The 17946-nt window shown below is 49.9% G+C and overlaps 3 protein-coding genes across 3 annotated transcripts; all 3 read left to right on the plus strand.

Moving 5' to 3' along the window:
- Window positions 1-338: 338 nt before the first annotated feature.
- LOC113999875 (olfactory receptor 6F1-like) lies at window positions 339-1279 on the plus strand. Its single transcript, XM_027743676.2, has one exon. It carries the CDS (start codon window positions 349-351, stop codon window positions 1267-1269), a length of 921 nt encoding a protein of 306 aa, XP_027599477.2. The 5' UTR covers window positions 339-348; the 3' UTR covers window positions 1270-1279.
- A 4290-nt stretch (window positions 1280-5569) lies between these two features.
- Window positions 5570-6351, plus strand: LOC113999874 (feather keratin Cos1-1/Cos1-3/Cos2-1-like). The gene has a single exon (XM_039387765.1). It carries the CDS (start codon window positions 5627-5629, stop codon window positions 5930-5932), a length of 306 nt encoding a protein of 101 aa, XP_039243699.1. The 5' UTR covers window positions 5570-5626; the 3' UTR covers window positions 5933-6351.
- Window positions 6352-10872: 4521 nt separating this feature from the next.
- Window positions 10873-11904, plus strand: LOC113999873 (feather keratin Cos1-1/Cos1-3/Cos2-1-like). The gene has a single exon (XM_039387763.1). It carries the CDS (start codon window positions 11599-11601, stop codon window positions 11902-11904), a length of 306 nt encoding a protein of 101 aa, XP_039243697.1. The 5' UTR covers window positions 10873-11598.
- Window positions 11905-17946: the final 6042 nt, after the last annotated feature.

The raw sequence follows: 17946 nt of genomic DNA on the forward strand, positions 1-17946 counted from the left end.
CCTCAGCCTGCTGTCCATACTTTCCTATGTTGGTTTCTTATCTCACAGAAGTGACTACATTTACTGTCTTCTAGATGAGGTACCTGATCCAACAAATAATTCTCCAAATGTTCATTTGCTGGCGTAGGCCTGATTTTCAGGATCAGATCTAGTTGTCCAAACATGTTTTAGCAGAGGAGGATTTCCCTGACAATTTTAACTGAGGATAGATGCCGTTTTTGCATACTGTGAATTTTTAGGGATGGTGGTTTTGTTTCATTACCAGTAGCATCTGAAGAGCCAGCACAGGCAAGCAAACTCAGAGAAACTTTTCTTTCTTTGCAGATGGACCTCAACAGATGGAAGGACATGACAAATGGGACAAATGTGGAAGAATTTGTCCTTCTTGGCTTCCCAGGCACGTGGCATTCCCGAGTGTCCCTTGTGGTGGTGTTTGCACTGATGTACTCCCTGACAGTAATAGGCAACGCATCCATCATAGGTCTCGTGTGGATGAGCAGCAACCTACACACCCCAATGTACTTTTTCCTCAGCAATCTCTCCTTTCTGGAGATCTGGTATACTACGGGTGTTGTTCCCAAAGCCATAGGAGTCATGCTGGGGACTAGCCAGACCATTTCCTTCAGGATCTGCATCCTCCAGTTGTTCTTTATTCTCTCTCTAGGCGCCACTGAGTGTTTTCTACTGTCTGTCATGGCCTATGACCGCTACTTAGCCATATGCTACCCCTTGAGATACAGCTCCCTCATGAACAGTGGCCTCTCCACTCGGCTGGTGCTCAGCTCCTGGCTGGGAGGCTTTCTGGCTGTCTCCCTGCTGGCCTTTCTGACATCCAGGCTGACTTTCTGTGGACCAGATGTCATCAATCATTTTCTCTGTGATATAGATTCCTGCCTTGCCCTCTCCTGCAGTGATACATGGCCCGTGGAGCTGGCAACGTTCCTTGTCTCCATAATTGTTGTGGTGGCTTCCTGTGTGGTCACCCTGGTCTCCTACATGTACATCATCTCTTCTATCCTGAGGATCCAGTCAGTCCATGGCCGGAAAAAGGCCTTTTCCACCTGCTCTGCCCATCTCAGTGTCGTCACCATCTGGTTTGGCTCCACCATGTTCCTCTATGTCAAACCATCAGCCCAGAATTCCCTGGATCTGAACAAACTCGTGAATACCTTTAACACGGTGGTAACTCCTTTGTTAAACCCCTTCATTTACACACTCAGAAACAAAGAAGTGAAGCAAGCTCTGGGACGGGCTTTCCAGAAGAAGTGAAGTGGCTTTTCAAAAGGCCCCAGTGTGAGCAAACAGATTGATCCCTTCCCTCCCCTGACTTCTGCTCTGCAGAGGATCCTCACAGAGTGTAAGTGTGTGTGTGGGCACCCCAGGCAGTGAGAAGCCTCCAGTTCCCCAGCTTATCTCACTCACAGCCAGCTCAAGTTGGGCTGAGCCTCAATTCTACGGCTCCCACCACCCTCTGTTCCTTCTGAGGTGAATCCAGCATGCATCCCAGTGCTTTAAAGAGCAGTGCTTGGAAAGGGTCACAAGCCCCATCAATAAGCTAACAGAGCTGGAGGAGTGGTCCTATCACAGGTTTCTATTCTAGTTTGCCAAGTGCTTCATCTTGTCAGGGTTTGTCTGAATCCCCTAAAGAAACCCCAGCAACTGGCTCACTGTTTAGGAAATAGATGTGTTTCTCCATTTAGTCTGATGTTTTCTGGATGTATCTATGCCCCATTCTTGTGGCTATTTCATTGAATCATACTCTGATTCAAGATAAAATTTGACAATGTCTAATATTTCTACCTGCAGTCACTATTCCTAGCATAAGACTGTAAACAAATTTTACATAATTCCTCTTCTTTCCTCTCCTTAATATCTGAATCTACTCTTTTAATTTTAATTAAAAATATGCAAAATAGTGTGCTTCACACTGGATGGTTCAGATCATTTCCACATCTAAAACCCACATCATTTTTAACAGCCCATTTTGGTCTTTGTTGTGGAAAAACTGTAATGTCACAGCAAAGTGCTCAGACTGCAGAGCTTTGGAAGGCTGGCTGGGAAGCAAGTCTCCCTTCACACTCAATGGGAGGATATTAGCACTTCCAAAGGCCACTTGCTTTTTCCCTCCCAATTTTCATTTCAGAACAGATTAGTCATGTTCTCAAAGCTTTTCTTTCTGCACACTGACCGTGAAGAGTCCATGTGGCCACTTCATAAAGAGGAGGCATCAGCATGACAGACACGCCTTTATGGAGAGTGTGGGATTGATTTCACCTGAGTGTGGAGCTCCCCAACTGAGATGATTGAGTCTGAACTGAACATCTACTCCTTCTAGAAGCAAAGGCACTTCTAGGGAGATTCACCAACCTCCTGGATCCGCCTGGGCACTTGGCTCTTCAGCCTGCATCCAGGCCCAGGCACCACTGCCCAAGGACAGGCTGAGTCCCACCCTTGTCAGCTGTGCTCTCTTTCTCAGTGGCATTTGGGAAAATCCCTGGCACAGCCCACTGAGGCTGCAGAAAAAGCCTGAGATTGGATTTATCCTCAGGTAGACATCACTGCTTGTCATTCTTGCCTGGGAATGATGCAGTTTGGGGAGAATTGTGTCTGTGGAGTGTTGAAGCCCTCTGCAGCCCTGGAGAGCAACAAAAAGCTAGAGCTGGAATGTCCAAGAAATCCGAGACACAGCAGAGTGCAGGATACTGAGAGATGCTGTGAATTCCTCATCAGCACTGCCTGAAGCTCTCTGAGATAAACAGAGGCATGCAAAACCTCAAAGAGGGCTGTCAGAGCAGACCTACATCACCTGGGAGAGGCAGACCACCCTGGAAGAGAAGTAGGAAAACAAACAAGTACCCTTAGGTTTCTCAAGTGAAGTGGATGATGTTTCATGTGCAACAGACTCCAATTCAAAGAGTGGGATCCACCTGGAAAGCCAGCACCCCTAAGCTGAGCTTCCATAAGCAATGCTGTTGCCTGAGAATGTGTTCCCAGAACCCTTCCTTTCGCTCATGGGAGGAAGAAAGATCACTGAGATATGCTTACCAGCTGTTGGACGGAAAAACTAGCATGGACTCAGGAACATAGGAGCTCCCTCCAGCTCCAGGGATTTCCCTGAGAAGAAGAAAATACATGAAAAAGAGTGAGACCTCTCTCTGGCAGTGGATGAGTGCAGGAAGAATGTTGTCCAGAGTCTGGCTGGTGACTGTTTTCCCCTTGATGACGCAGGGCAAGGAAGGGCTCTTCACTTCTTGGGCTACTGTGACCACATGGCAAAACCATAAAAGCAAAGGCCTACCAAAGGCTGCATTCCCCATCTGTGGCCATCAGTGGAGGCCCATGGAAAGGGAACAGGAAGAAGAGCTGTAGGTTACTTGCCCTGAGTCTCCAGTTTACTACCTATTTTAAGTGGTTTGGCTTGTTTATGGTGTAGCCTTCCAATGGATCTGCACCAAGTTAGGTTTCTTGGACAGTTTTAATCATCAAAATCCCTGGATCTAGAAGCAGCTGTAAAAGTTGCATGAATGTTTCACAGCAGAAGGCCAGCCCAGCCCAGCCCTGCCTCCCCACTGCCCCCAGATGCCACTGCTGGGCAGGCTGAGATCAGAGCTACGTGTAAGTGGTGGCACAGAGGGAATCGCTCCTCAGACCACCTCTCAAATTTCATAGAATCACAGGATCATTTAATGGCTTGGGTTTGAAGGCACCTAAAGGATAATCAGTTCCAACCCTGCCACATAGGCAGGGACACCTTCCACTAGACCAGGTTCCTCAAAGCCCCATCCAACCTGGCCTTGACTGGCCAGATTGTGGCCAGTGTGGCACTTCCAGGGATGGGGTATTCACAGCTTCTCTGGACAACCTGTGCCAGGGCCTCACCACCTTCACAGGGAAGAATTTCTTCTTAATAAGTAATATGAATCTATCCTCTTTCAGTGTGAAGACATTCTTCCTTGTCCTGTCACTCCATGCCCTTGTAAAAAGTCCCTCTCCAGCTCTCTTGGAGCTCATTTAGGTAGTGGAAGGGGCTTTAAGTTGTCCCTAGGGCTTTCTCCAGGTGAACGCTGCCAGCTCTCCCAGCCTGTCTCCAGAGCAGAGGGGCTCCAGCCCTTTGAGTGTCTTTGTGGTCTTCTCTGAGCTTGTTCCAGGAGCTGCACATCCCTCTTATGTTGGGGGCCTCAGAACTGGGCACACCACTCTAGCTGGGGTCTCACAAGAGAGGAGTAGAGGGAAAGAGTCACCTCCCTTGACCTGGTAGTGACTCTTCTTTTGATGTAGCCTGGGATACAATTGGCTTCCAGGGCTGCAAACAACATTGCCAGCTCATGTCCAGCCTCTCATCCACCAGTACCCCCAAGTCCTTCTTGGCAGGGCTACTTTCAGTCCACTCATCACCCAGCCTGTGCTTGGGAGTGGTCTAACCAATATTCAGGACCTTACACTTGGACTTGTTGAGCTTCATGAGCTTTGCATGGGCCCACCTCTCTACCCTGTAAAAGTCAATGTTGTAGGAACACAACACACAGTGGACTCTGAGGACACCTGGGGACAACCAAGGCAGGGCAGAAGCATTGTGGGGAAGAACAAGGCCCCACACAAGCTCTGGGAATTGTTTGTGTACTCACAGGCTGCACAGAGAAGGGATGAGTCAAAACCAGCCAGAAATTTTTCCTGAGGGCAGAGTTACGCAGGTTGGAGCCAGCAGCACAGTCCATGGACACGGAGAGGGAAGAAGTGACCATAGGGAGGGAAAGAGAAGTTTAGGACACATCGTCATGAAGAGGAGTCCTTGGACATCCAGCTGAGGATTCCTGGAACTACTTCTTTAGAACAGCAATTCAAACAACCAAACCAGAGTGATCCAGACTGATATATCACTTGCCTGCTCTGGTCCCATCCAGCACATAAACTGAATCTTCCACCTGCAGTGCTGCATTCCTGCTTTAGAAATCCTGGGGCCTTTAATCCCAGGGATCAGAAGAAGCCTTCATTGGGAAATGGGCATGGAACAAACCGGGAAATGAAAAGGCAGCAGTGCAGGAAATGAAAGCACAGCCCATATCATCAGCTGTGCTGGTTTGCATGTAAGATGAGCTTGTGGGGAAATTGTTACCTCTGGAAAGGCTGCCCCTGGTCCTGAGGCAGTGAAGGGTAGGTATAAAAGGCAGCCCCAGTCCCTGCTCTCTCATCCACTTCTCTTGCCTCCTTCTGCTTGGGAATCAGGTGAGTGTGAAGCCCCTTCTCCTCCTCTTCCAAACAGAGGTCTCCATCACTTGATGGACATCTCAGCTGATTTTGGCTTTCTCATATTTGGGGTTTGGAGTGCTTTTTCATGAGAGATGAAAGCGGGGAGGAGGTTGGCACAGAGAGAGACTGAGACACGACTGTGGTGGCTTTTGGTTTTTGCACCAGAAGAGAGCTTTGCTTCCTTGGGCCAGGCTCTTAGTAGCGCCCTGGCCAGATGAGGCGATGAAGACTGTGTGGCTGCTGGCACAGTCTCCAGCATCCACTCATGGATGGCCTTTGCAGTTTTGTGATGGGATAACCAGGTTGCTCTTCACCCATCCACCCTTGTGCTCTGTTTGCTCTCTGTCCCCTGTCCCAGGTGCAGCTCCAAGCTCAAGACATGTCCTGCTACACCCCGTGCCGGCCCTGCCAGCCCTGCGGCCCGACCCCGCTGGCCAACAGCTGCAATGAGCCCTGTGTCAGGCAGTGCCAGGACTCCACTGTGGTCATTGAGCCACCTGCTGTGGTGGTGACCCTGCCCGGGCCCATCCTCAGCTCCTTCCCACAGAACACCGTGGTGGGATCCTCCACCTCCGCTGCCGTTGGCAGCATCCTCAGCTGTGATGGAGTGCCCATCAACTCCGGGGGCTTTGACCTCTCCTGCATCACCAGGCGCTATGGTGGCAGGAGGGGCCTCCCCTGCTAAAACTGCTGAGCATATACAGGTCTTGGGCGGTTTCCCCAAGATCTCCAGACATCGAGAACAAAGAGAGAATCTTCAGGTCATTTCTTTCAGAGGAACTGAGCATCTTCAGCTCCTCCTAAGAACACTGGCAGGAAGGGGCCAGCCTTCCTGGGCGCTTTGAAAACATGGCCCATGTCTTTCCTTTGATATTTCTACATACCTCCTTTTCTCATTTTTCATTCTTTTCTTCTGCTTCCCTGGTCTGCAAGGCTCCTCCAAGCCAGCCTGCACTCTACAGCAAAGACAAATGGATGCCCTGCATGGACTTTGCCATGGCCAAGAGGTGAAGTCTCTTGTCCCTCCAGACCACTGCACTGAGTTCCTGTGCTTGTGGTGACCTTGATTCCATCTTTAAACTCAATAAAGATTTTTACATCTCAGCCTGAGTCTCCAGCTAGTCCTTTCCTCAGTGTATGGCCTCGGGGTAATGGTGTTGATCCTGTCAAGGTGACGATGTAGGGAGATCCTTCACCCAGAAAAATGTGAGACTGAGACATGCTGCAGAGGGTCCTCTTCAGGGCACTATCCTAGGGTAGTATGTAAAATATTCTCAGCTCCCCCAGACCAAGTGGCAATCAGCCCTTGCCTTGCAGTGTCTCTGCCCAGACATCTCCCCACAGGTCCTACAAGAACCTCTCCTGTCCTCAAGTGACAGCTAGAATTCCATGGAAGCTCATGGAGATAAGCCATCTTGTAGGATCACGGGAATGGGGCACCTCTTGCTCTGGTCAGTGCTGTGGCAGGGGAGACAGAAGATGTTCCCAAAGGAAAGCAGGACTGTGGATGGGTGGAATTGCCTCAGGGATGGCCCATGGCCTCATGTCCTCCTTCTCCTCCCCTCCATTGCCCAATCTGGGGCCTGGCCAGCACACATGGGCATGGGCAGCCAGGGTCAGTTCCCCTATCCAGCCCTACCACTGCTGAGGCTCATGGCAGGAGCCAGGTTTTGGCAGGCAGGCAGAGCTCATTCACAAGTCAGTACTGGGATTAACCACTCTGGGTCTCACGCTTGGGTCCCCGGGAATCCCACGGGCCAGGGTAGTCCAAGGACAGTAATTGGTGCCCACAGGCCCATCACTGACCGGTGGAGCTTTGTCACTCCCAAGCTCGGGTGGAGCAGCTATGTTCAAGCTCAGCACCTGCAAGGCCCTGCTGCGTCAGAACCAGCTCTGCTCCAGAAAAGCTCTGTGCAAGGTCATTCTAGACCCCTTGAGCTGTGGAGGTGACAATGGGACACACTCAGTCATATCTGTGAGCTCTCTGTGGCAGACAAGTTTTGTCCATGGGAGTCTCTCTTGCTTAGACTGATGCTCTTGGGCACTTTGATCAAAAGCACTTTAGAGACCTCAGTCAGGAAGAGCCTGATAAACAGAATCCATCCGCCCATCCTTCCATCCACAAGGGAGACTGTGTAAATTGCCCTTTCCCCATCTGGGAACTTGAAATGCAGGCAGATGTTCTGTTCTTCCAGAGGGTCAGGTTGTGAACTCCTTTGACAACATTGTCTCCTCTTGCCTGTTTGACCAGGGGTGAACTAGGATGACAGAGGTATCAAGGTGCTGAACACATCTTTCTTGGCAATAAGGTTGATGGAGGCTGTGTAAGCCAAGTTCTGCAGGCCTCAGTGCCACAAAATATCTGTACCCTGTGCACATCTGTTGGAAATCCCTGCTTTTTAGCCATCCCTTCACAATTTATAGATGGTGGGTAACAGGGCTGATGACAGCACAGCACAGAGTATCCCTACAGAAAGTTGGGCCTATCAGTGTCCCACATTCCTCTTCCTTTCCATGACATGCTCCTGGCATTCGTCTTCTCTGAGTTTCTGTGAAGGACATCTGGCTTCACTATTAATACAGACACTTAGGGATTTTTTCTGTGTACTACTCTGAAATTTCTTTTTCAACCTTTATTCTCAGCTTAAGGGATCGATTAAAAGGCTGGCACATCTCAGACATCTACAATTGCCTGGATGCAGGGAAGGAGCTGATGAAGGCAAAGCTAAATTTTGCATGAAGGGACCAACAGGGAAACTTCCCTGCACATTCTTCCTGCCGGAGATTTGGGGCAGAGCCGCTGAACCCCTCCACCTCTTTGGTCAATGGACATGTTCCTGTGATGCCCATGCCTCACCTTCTCCCCCACAACAGCTGCACTGCGGTCACTGGGTGAATTGGCAATATATGGGCAATCCAGTTCCTTGTTCTACCTGGCACTCCTGGAGTCCCCCATTCTCTCTCTGCTCCACAGTGCCCCAGGGCACTGGCACCACCCCTGCCCCAGGGATGCAATGGCACGTGCAGGGACCAGTCCAACCACAGAGCAAATGTTGGGGCATCCCCACCAACACTTGTCTCCCAGTAGCCCCAGCACCTCCCTGGCTTTCCCTGGGCAACATGCAGTGGCTCTGCCCTTTCACTCCAGTGCACAGTGATATCACGTACAGTGATTCTTAAATTCTGTATCTGTTTGGGCCAAGATCTCAGGTTGACACAGCACCAGGTCAATGAATCGCACAAATACATTTGACATCGGCTTTGGCATGAAGGAGAGCTGTGTCCCACACCTGAAAGCACCAGCAATTCACTGGAAGTAGATTTATTTGGACATGGCCTGCACAAGGAGGGTAGGATTCCTTATCCTTTCTCCAGATCCATAAAGCCAACCCCATCCTTTCAAACTCTCTAGCAGTTGTGCCCTGGCCTGGTGAGGCAGGCAGAGGAGGACTGCCCACCATGCTGAGGCAGTCCCAGTGCTGGTACACTGAAATGAACTAAGGATCTTAATTGGTGGGAAACGGTCCTTGTTGGGGCTTGGTATCAGCAGCAGTGGAGTGTGAGCTTCATAAGAACAGAAGGAGGGTTCAGCAAACAGGGGTTGGATTACAGTGCCTCTTGGAGAGATTTCTAGGAGGCTGATGCCATTGCCTTTCAACTGCACTTGAGCTCCTGCTGATGCTGGGAAAATGCTGCTTTGCAGAGCTCATGAACTGAGCCATGGAGAGTGCCCCTGCCATGAGCAACACAGTCTGTTTGTGAGGAGAGACACAAAAAGACATAAGCTCTTGTAGACCTGTCAAATATTTGGTACATTCATACAAGTCTGGCTGCACACAAATCACCCAAGACATGGACACATGTAGGAACACAGCCTACTGTGAACTCTGCTGAGGACACCTGGGGACAACCAAGGCAGGGTTGGAGCATTGTGGGGAAGGACAAGGCCCCAGGCAAGCCCATGGCAATGTTTATGTACTCACCAGAGAGTGGATAAGTCAAAACAAGCCTGAAATTTTTCCTGAGGGCAGTGTTAGGCAGGACAGAGTCAAAACCAGCAGCCCAATGCACACATGTGGAGATAACACAGGATCACGCATCAGGGTGAGCTGAGGAGGGAGGGATAGAGAAGGACATGGACCATCTTCATGCACAGAAGTCCTTGGGCATCCAGTTGCAGACTGGATTTTCAAAGAGGGGAAACAAAAGACATGGGGAACTACAGACTGGTGAACCCCACCTCTGTGCCTGGAAAGATCATGGAGCAGATCCTCATGGAAGCAATTTTAAATCACATACAAGACAAGGAGGTGATCCACAACAGCCAGCAAAGCTTCTCTGAGGGCAACTCGTGTCTGAGCAACCAGGTGGCTTTCTATGGTGGAGGGACTGAAACAGTCAACAAAGGAAGACTGACCAATGTCCTCTGTCTGAACTTCTGTCCGGTCTTTGAAATGGTCCCACACAACATCCTTATCTCCGAATTGGAGAGACATGGATTTGAAGGGTGTACTATTATGAATATGGAAATGGCTGGATGGACATAGACAGGGAGTTTTGGTCAATGGCTCTATGGTCAGGTGGAGGTCAATCATGAGAGATGTCTCTCAGGGCTCTGTCTTGAGACCAGTGCTTTTTAATATTTTTCTTCAATGACAGAGACATGAGATTGAGTGCCTCCTCAGCACATTTGCAGATGACATGAAGTTGAGCAGTACAGATGACACTACAGAAGGATAGGGCTATCCAGGGGGACCTGGACAAACTTGAGAAATGAGCACATGAAAACCTCATGAAAATTAAGAAATTCAATGCAAGGTGCAGCACTTATATCAGGACAATCCCAGACATGAGTACAGACTGGGACATGAGTCACATTCACATTAAGAGCAGTCCTGTGGTGTTCTGGTAGATGAAAAGATGTACACGAGCCAACAGTTCGCATTTGCAGCCCACAAAGCCAACTGCATCCTCTGCTGCATCAGAAAAGGTGTGACTGGCAGGCTGAGGGAAGTGAATCTTTGCATCTATTCTGCCCTCATGAGACCCCACCTGGAGTACTGTGTCCAGACCTGGAGTCTTCAGCAGAAGAAAGATGTGTACCTGTTAGATCAGGTCCAAAGGAGGCCACAAAGATGCTCAGTGGGCTGGAGCAACTCTCCTTTGAAGACAGGTTGAGAGACTTGAGGTTATTAGCATGGAGAATAGAAGGCTCTGGGTAGATCTCATTGAAGCCTTTCAGGATGCGATGGAGAGCAACTTTTTACAGAGGCAGATACTGATAGGACAACTAGGGGAACAGTTTGAAATAAAAGAGGAAAGATTTAGATTAGATGTTAGGAATAAATTCTTACACAGACGGTGGTGAGACAATGGAACCATTGACCTAGGGAAGCTGTGGCTGCCCCATTCCTGAAAGAGTTCAAGGCCACCTTGGATGGGGCCCTGGGCAGCCTGATCTAGTGTGTGGCATCCTTGTCCATGATGAGGGAGTTCCTTCTAACCCAAGTCATTCTATGATTACATGATTCTATGACTGCTGCAGATTCTGTCTGAAAACAACACTTCAAACAACCCCACCAGAGTGATGAGGATAGGATCACTTGCCTGCTCTGGTCCCATCCAGCACATAAACTGAATCTTCCACCTGCAGTGCTGCATTCCTGCTTTAGAAATCCTGGGGCCTTTAATCCCAGGGATCAGAAGAAGCCTTCATTGGGAAATGGGCATGGAACAAACCGGGAAATGAAAAGGCAGCAGTGCAGGAAATGAAAGCACAGCCCATATCATCAGCTGTGCTGGTTTGCATGTAAGATGAGCTTGTGGGGAAATTGTTACCTCTGGAAAGGCTGCCCCTGGTCCTGAGGCAGTGAAGGGTAGGTATAAAAGGCAGCCCCAGTCCCTGCTCTCTCATCCACTTCTCTTGCCTCCTTCTGCTTGGGAATCAGGTGAGTGTGAAGCCCCTTCTCCTCCTCTTCCAAACAGAGGTCTCCATCACTTGATGGACATCTCAGCTGATTTTGGCTTTCTCATATTTGGGGTTTGGAGTGCTTTTTCATGAGAGATGAAAGCGGGGAGGAGGTTGGCACAGAGAGAGACTGAGACACGACTGTGGTGGCTTTTGGTTTTTGCACCAGAAGAGAGCTTTGCTTCCTTGGGCCAGGCTCTTAGTAGCGCCCTGGCCAGATGAGGCGATGAAGACTGTGTGGCTGCTGGCACAGTCTCCAGCATCCACTCATGGATGGCCTTTGCAGTTTTGTGATGGGATAACCAGGCTGCTCTTCACCCATCCACCCTTGTGCTCTGTTTGCTCTCTGTCCCCTGTCCCAGGTGCAGCTCCAAGCTCAAGACATGTCCTGCTACACCCCGTGCCGGCCCTGCCAGCCCTGCGGCCCGACCCCGCTGGCCAACAGCTGCAATGAGCCCTGTGTCAGGCAGTGCCAGGACTCCACTGTGGTCATCCAGCCCTCCCCCGTGGTGGTGACCCTGCCCGGGCCCATCCTCAGCTCCTTCCCACAGAACACCGTGGTGGGATCCTCCACCTCCGCTGCCGTTGGCAGCATCCTCAGCTGTGATGGAGTGCCCATCAACTCCGGGGGCTTTGACCTCTCCTGCATCACCAGGCGCTATGGTGGCAGGAGGGGCCTCCCCTGCTAAAGATACTGGGAAAGCCCTGATGAGACATCTTGAGAAATTCAGAACATGGTGTCAGGCAGAGGATCTAGGCTTTGGGTGCTGTTTGCAGGATAGCTGACCGAACTTGCCTTTCTCTCCCTTTTCATTGTTTGCATCGGTGCTGTAATGTTCTCCAAATGCCAGTTTGGTGGGGACCATCTGTTTTCTCCCCCCTTTTTTGGACAGGTGGACAAATATCATGCAGGAACTATTCCACAGCCAAGGAACATAGGCTCCCTGCTGCCCTTGGTACTCCCTGCACCTCTGATCTGCGCTTGCAGTAACCTTGGTTCTGTCTTTTTTTTCAATAAAATTCTGCTGCATTCAAGTCTGGCCTCCATGTGGTTCTTTCCTCTTGTTATACTCCTGAATGCCAAAGGAGAAAGGTGTTGCTCAGTGGTGGAAGGGGCTGAGCATATAAGAGACCCTTACCTATTCACAGAGGAATGGCCTTTTGGGGCACCATGGAGGCGCAGATCTTTAAGGAACCATCCCTTGGAGGAAGACATCCCTGGTTGCTCTGCTTCCAGACATCATCAAGCCTTGTTTTGATGTGTCTCTCCCCATAAATTCCCAGGAAACTGGGAAACTCTGAAGCATTAGCAGCCCCATGAGCTCTTCAGGAAGAGTGTTCCTCTTGTTATGGCCAGAGCTGCACTGGGGGGGTGAGTGTGAGGGTTTTGGACACAGTCTGCTCTGCAGAATATCAGGAGTTGGAATTTGAGGAACAGCCTTCATGTTGGACCGTGACTTCTACTCCATCTTCCTCTTCCCTCCATGACCCAATAAAAAGTGAGCACAAATATCTATTGAGCACTTTCTTTTCCGTATGCCGTGTTCCTTTAGCTCAGGACATATTGATTCCAAGGTCTCAGCCTCTGCCTGACACAGTACCAGGCTCATGGGCTGCACTGGTACATTTGGCATTGGCTTGGACATGAGGCAGGGACTCGTCTCACACCAGACAGCACTGACACTGCAGCGAATGCAAACTCACTTGGGCATAGCCTGGATGAATCTGGCAGAACTTCTTAGCCTTTCTCACTGTCCACAGAACAAAACTCACACTTTTGAAGTCCCTAGACTGGGGGAGAGCCATGTCCTGGTCTGGAGAAGCAGGGAGCGGGGACTGCAAGCCATGCTTAGCATTCCCAATATTGTTTACACTGAATTAATCTAAGGGTCCAAAACTGTGTGAAAACATCCTTGCTGGGGCCTGGAATCATCATCATCAGACTGTGAGTTTTGAAGGAGTAGGAAAAGGAGGACTGAAGATACAGAAGCTTGCATTTCAGTGCCTGTGGTGAGGACAATTATCTGCCAGGTTTGTTCTCTTGTTCAGCTGCACTGAAGTTCCCCCTGGCTCTGGCTGCTCTGTGGAGCTTATTGTCAGAGCAGTGGAGAGTGACACTTCCATGAGTAGAGCAATCTCTCACGAGGAGGGACACATATACATGCACACTTGTGCACACCAAAGTGGAATCATGCACAAATTTTTGCACCCGTGTACATTCACACAATCCCAGCTGCACACAGGACACAGAAAGTCACAGACAGCACAGCTTCTGACAGGAAAGTCCTGCTTGTCAAATCTGATTTCATTCTACGACAAGGTGACCCACCTGGTTGATCAATGGAAGCCCTTTGATGTAATCTTTTTGGATTTCAGTAAAGCTTTTGATACTGTCTCTCCCAGGATCCCTCTGGACAAACTGTCCAGCTCAGAGCTGGATAAACACATCATGTGGTGGGTGAGCAATTCGCTCATGGGGTGAGCACAGAGGGTGGAAGTGACTGGGGTGACATCAGACGGGCACCTGTCACTGGTGGGGCTCCACAGGGCTCCATCTTGGGCCCTGTGCTCTTCAGCATCTTCATCAATGACTTGGACACAGGACTGGAAGGGACATTGAGTAAGTTTGCAGATGACAGTAAATTAACAGACAGACAATAAACAGTAAAAGTTGTTGACTCCCTTAAAGGCAGGGAGGCCCTGCAGAGAGATTTCGATAGATCAGAGGACTGGGAATCACCAAGCATAGGAAGTTCAACAAGGGGAAGTGCCAGATCTTCCCCTGGGATGGGGCAACCCTGGATCTATGGACGGACTGAGAATGAGATGCTGGAGAGCAGTGCCAGGAAAGGGCCCTGGGGGTGCTGGTGGGTGCCAGTTGGCCATGAGTCAGCAGTGCCCTGGTAGCCAGGAGGGCCAACCCTGTCCTGGGGGCATCAGGCCCAGCAGCGCTGGCTGGGCCAGGGAGGGGATTGTCCCACTCTGCTCTGCCCTGGGGCGGCCTCACCTCAATATTGGGGCAGTTTGGAGGGACACAATGGAAGGAAGGGATTGAGCTGTTAGAGAGTGTCCAAAGGAGGCCACGAGGATGGGGAAGGGTCTTGAGGGGAAGGTGTGTGAGGACACTGAGGGCACTCGGTGTGTTCAGTTGGAGAAGAGGAGACTGAGGGGAGACCTCATTGCAGTTCCAGCTTCCTGGGGAGGGGCAGAGAAGGGGTAGACCCTGAACTCTGTTCTGTGGGGACCAGGGACAGGATCCCAGGGAATGGCTTGCAGTTGTGTCAGGCAGGTTTAGATTGGATATTAGAAAAAGCTTCTTCTCCCACAGGATGGTTGGGCACAGCCTCAATCTGACAGAGTTCAATAAGTGTTTAGATGATACTTGCAGGCACATGGTGTGCAGGGCTAAGAGTTGGACTCCGTGATCCTTGTGGATCCCTTCCAACTCAGAATATTCTGTGAAAGAATCACAGTGAACTGTGGCCTCTTCAGTAGACAAGTGGAGATGATAGTGGCAGGGCTAGAGCATTCTGAAGAAGAACAAGGCATGGGCCTCACAGACCTCTCAGGTGCAGAATAAGAGAAGTATGAGAAACGGTCCAGCAGAATTTTTCTGGGTTCATTTTTAGGCAGGATAGAGCAAAATCCAGGAGCTGAGCCACTTCTTGCCAACAGGAGCACCAAAGACCCCCAAAGCAGTGATCCAGACTGACATAATTTGCTTTTACTAGACTCTTCCAGCATGTGAGATGAGTCCTCTGAGTCATCTGCCTACACTGATGTGTTTTGCTCCAGAAGGGCTTGGGCCTCTCATCTTGTCACACAAAAAAGCAAAGAAAAGCGTTCACAAGGAAATGTGCCTGAAACAAAGCAGGAAATGAAACACAGACATTCAGGAAGCCAAGCCACAAACCATAGAATTAAATGGGATGTTTTGCATATTAAATGGGATGTTTTGCAATCAAGATGAGTTTCTCAGAAAATGATCATGTCTACCAGGGATGCCTCTGGCAGCTTGGGGAAGTAAAGGTCCATAATAAATGCTTGCTTGCTCAGCTTCTCCACTTCTCTCGCCTCCTTTTCCTCAGGAATCAGGTAAGTCTGAAGCCCCTTCTCCTTCTCTGCTTTCTCTAAAGGAGATCTCACCTCCATGGACCTCTCAATTGATTCCAGCTCTCTTCTAGGATGGCTCTTGGGATTGCTTTTCATGGGAGAGAGAAGTAGGGAGAAGAAATGGAGGAAGGCTGGGACTTGTGTGCAGGTGGCATCTGCACTCGGGGGCTGAGCAGTAGCTGCATAGGAGCTGGGGGCTCTTTTTGGGCCCTGGCAGGATGAGGGCAATAAGCCCTCGTAGATCTCTGCACAGCCTCCACCTCCTGGCTTGTCTTGTGTCTTGTCTCCCTCATGGTGTGGTGACAAGCTGCTCCTCACACATCCCCATTTTTTGCTTCTCCCTGCCCTCTCTCCAGGTGCCCTTTGTGCCCCAAGACATGTCCTGCACAGAGCTGTCCCTGCGGCCCGACCCCCTGGCCAACAGCTGCAATGAGTGCTGTGTCAGGCAGTGCCAGGACTCCGTCGTTGCCATCCAGCCCTCCCCTGTGGTGGTGACCCTGCCCGGGCCCATCCTCAGCTCCTTCCCACAGAACACCGTGGTGGGATCCTCCACCTCCGCTGCCGTTGGCAGCATCCTCAGCTGTGACGGAGTGCCCATCAACTCCGGGGGCTTTGACCTCTCCTGCATCACCAACTGCTACCGTGGCAGATGTCCCCCCTGCTAAAGCCCCTGGCAACCTTGTTCAACAACCTCCAAGACATCCAATTCTGGTGCTGGACTGAAGACAGGTTGGCTGCCATATGCCCACCAAGATGCTCTACCACTGCCCTCCACAACTAGACAGGGGGAGAAAATATGATGAAGGGCTCATGGGTTGAGAGAAGGACAGTGAGAGATCACCTAGACTCTACCATTATATGCAAAGTAGACTCCAGGAAAATAATTAAATTTATTTCTAATCAAAATCAGAGCAGGATAATATAAAATAAGGACAAATCTAAAACCACATTCTTCCCACCCCTCCCTTCTTCCTAATCTCAGCCTCACTCCTGACTTCTCTACCTTCTCCCACTGAGTGGCACAGGGGGACAAGGTGTTGCAGTGTGTTGTCTCTGCTGCTCCTTCCTCCTCACGCTCTTTCCCAGCTCTAGCATGGGAAGATTCCTTTACAAACTTCTCTAACATGGGACCTTCCCACAGGCTGCAATTCTTCACAAACTGCTCCAGCACTGATCCTTTCCACAGGGCGCAACCTGTCAAGAACAGACTGGGTTCCAGTGTGGCTCCTCCACAGGTCCTACCAGCAAACCCGCTCCAGCAAAGCCTTTTCTCCATAGGGCCACACTTCCTGCCAGGAACCTATTCCAGATCTCCATGGTGTCACAGCTTCCTTCAGGGTACATCCATCTGCTCTGTCATGAGGTGGATACCTGCTCTACTGTGTACCTCCATGGGTTGCAGGGAAATCTCTGCTCCAATGCCTGGGGCTCTCGTGCCACATCCTTCTTCACTGACCTTGGTGTCTGCACAGCTGTTTTCTCTAATTATTCCACCCTTCTCTCCCAGTTGCTGTTGCACAGCAGTTTTTTACCTCTTCTTAAAATTATATCAGGGAAGCAGTACCAATATCACAGCTTAGCTCAGCTCTGACCAGCAGTGGGTCCACCTTGGAGCCAGTGGAATTGTCTTCATCTGACATCTCACAGAAGCCACCCCTGGGACCCCCTTCACTACCAAAACCTTGTTACATAAAGCAGATACACTCTTTATATAAAAAACTGAGGGGAAGGTGCAAAGAAGACTCTTCTCAGAGGTGCCCAATGACAGGACAAGAGGCAATGGTTACAGGCTGAAGCACAGGAGGCTGTGTCTGGAACATCAAGACACTGACTGAGCACTGGAAAAGAAATTGTCTGGAAAAGTCTTGGAGTCTCCATCTTTGAAGATCTTCAAAAGCCATCAGGACATGGTTCTCGGTAACTTGCTCTATTTGCCCTGAATCAGAAGGGTCATTGGACTAGGTGGCCCTTTCCAACCTCAACCATCCCATGAAATGGTTCTCCAAAGGGCTTTTTACAAAATAACTTTTCCCACAGTTGCTCTGGACTTCCAAGATAGCAGAGAAGGAGTGTTTCCAGTGCACGCCCATGACCCAAATCTACGGAGGCGGCTTTTAAATTTTCATGCTGTACTCTTTGGTCATAAATCACCTTCTGCATCCTCCAAAGGGGCCTTGGTGTCTGTTGCCCGCTTCTGCTTGTTTCTGGTGATACAGTGATACAGTGGTGCACTATCACAATATTTTTAGGGTTGTTACTGTCTATATTTACACTGTAGTACTGTAACACTGTGACTGATCCAACAGAGGATACCTCAGTGCCTCAAGATAGATCTTTCCTCTATTTGTTATGTTATTTAAAGTGATGCCTTTGACCTCAAAGTTATATTTTGCTCTAGACTGCAAGAAGCCATAGGGGCTTAGGGACTAGTGACACAAAATCCACAATATACTCATCTGCCAAGACCCTGCCTGTCAATTCACTGAGCAGGGGCATCCTAGTCCCCTGACTGACTCAGAGATGTAACAGGGTCTGTGTCAAGATAAAGGCAATGGTCTGGCAGGGAAGTTGAGTGTTTGATTGTAAAACTCTAGGTGTGCATATGCTGTTGAGAAACA

This window comes from Pipra filicauda, unplaced genomic scaffold, assembly GCF_003945595.2.
Source record: "Pipra filicauda isolate LSUMZ 115617 unplaced genomic scaffold, ASM394559v2 scaffold589_size259243_pilon, whole genome shotgun sequence".
NCBI lineage: Eukaryota > Metazoa > Chordata > Aves > Passeriformes > Pipridae > Pipra > Pipra filicauda.

Coding starts and splice junctions, on each gene's coding strand:
- LOC113999875 (XM_027743676.2), top strand. CDS start 349: ATGACAAATGGGACAAATGTGGAAGAATTTGTCCTTCTTGGCTTCCCA.
- LOC113999874 (XM_039387765.1), top strand. CDS start 5,627: ATGTCCTGCTACACCCCGTGCCGGCCCTGCCAGCCCTGCGGCCCGACC.
- LOC113999873 (XM_039387763.1), top strand. CDS start 11,599: ATGTCCTGCTACACCCCGTGCCGGCCCTGCCAGCCCTGCGGCCCGACC.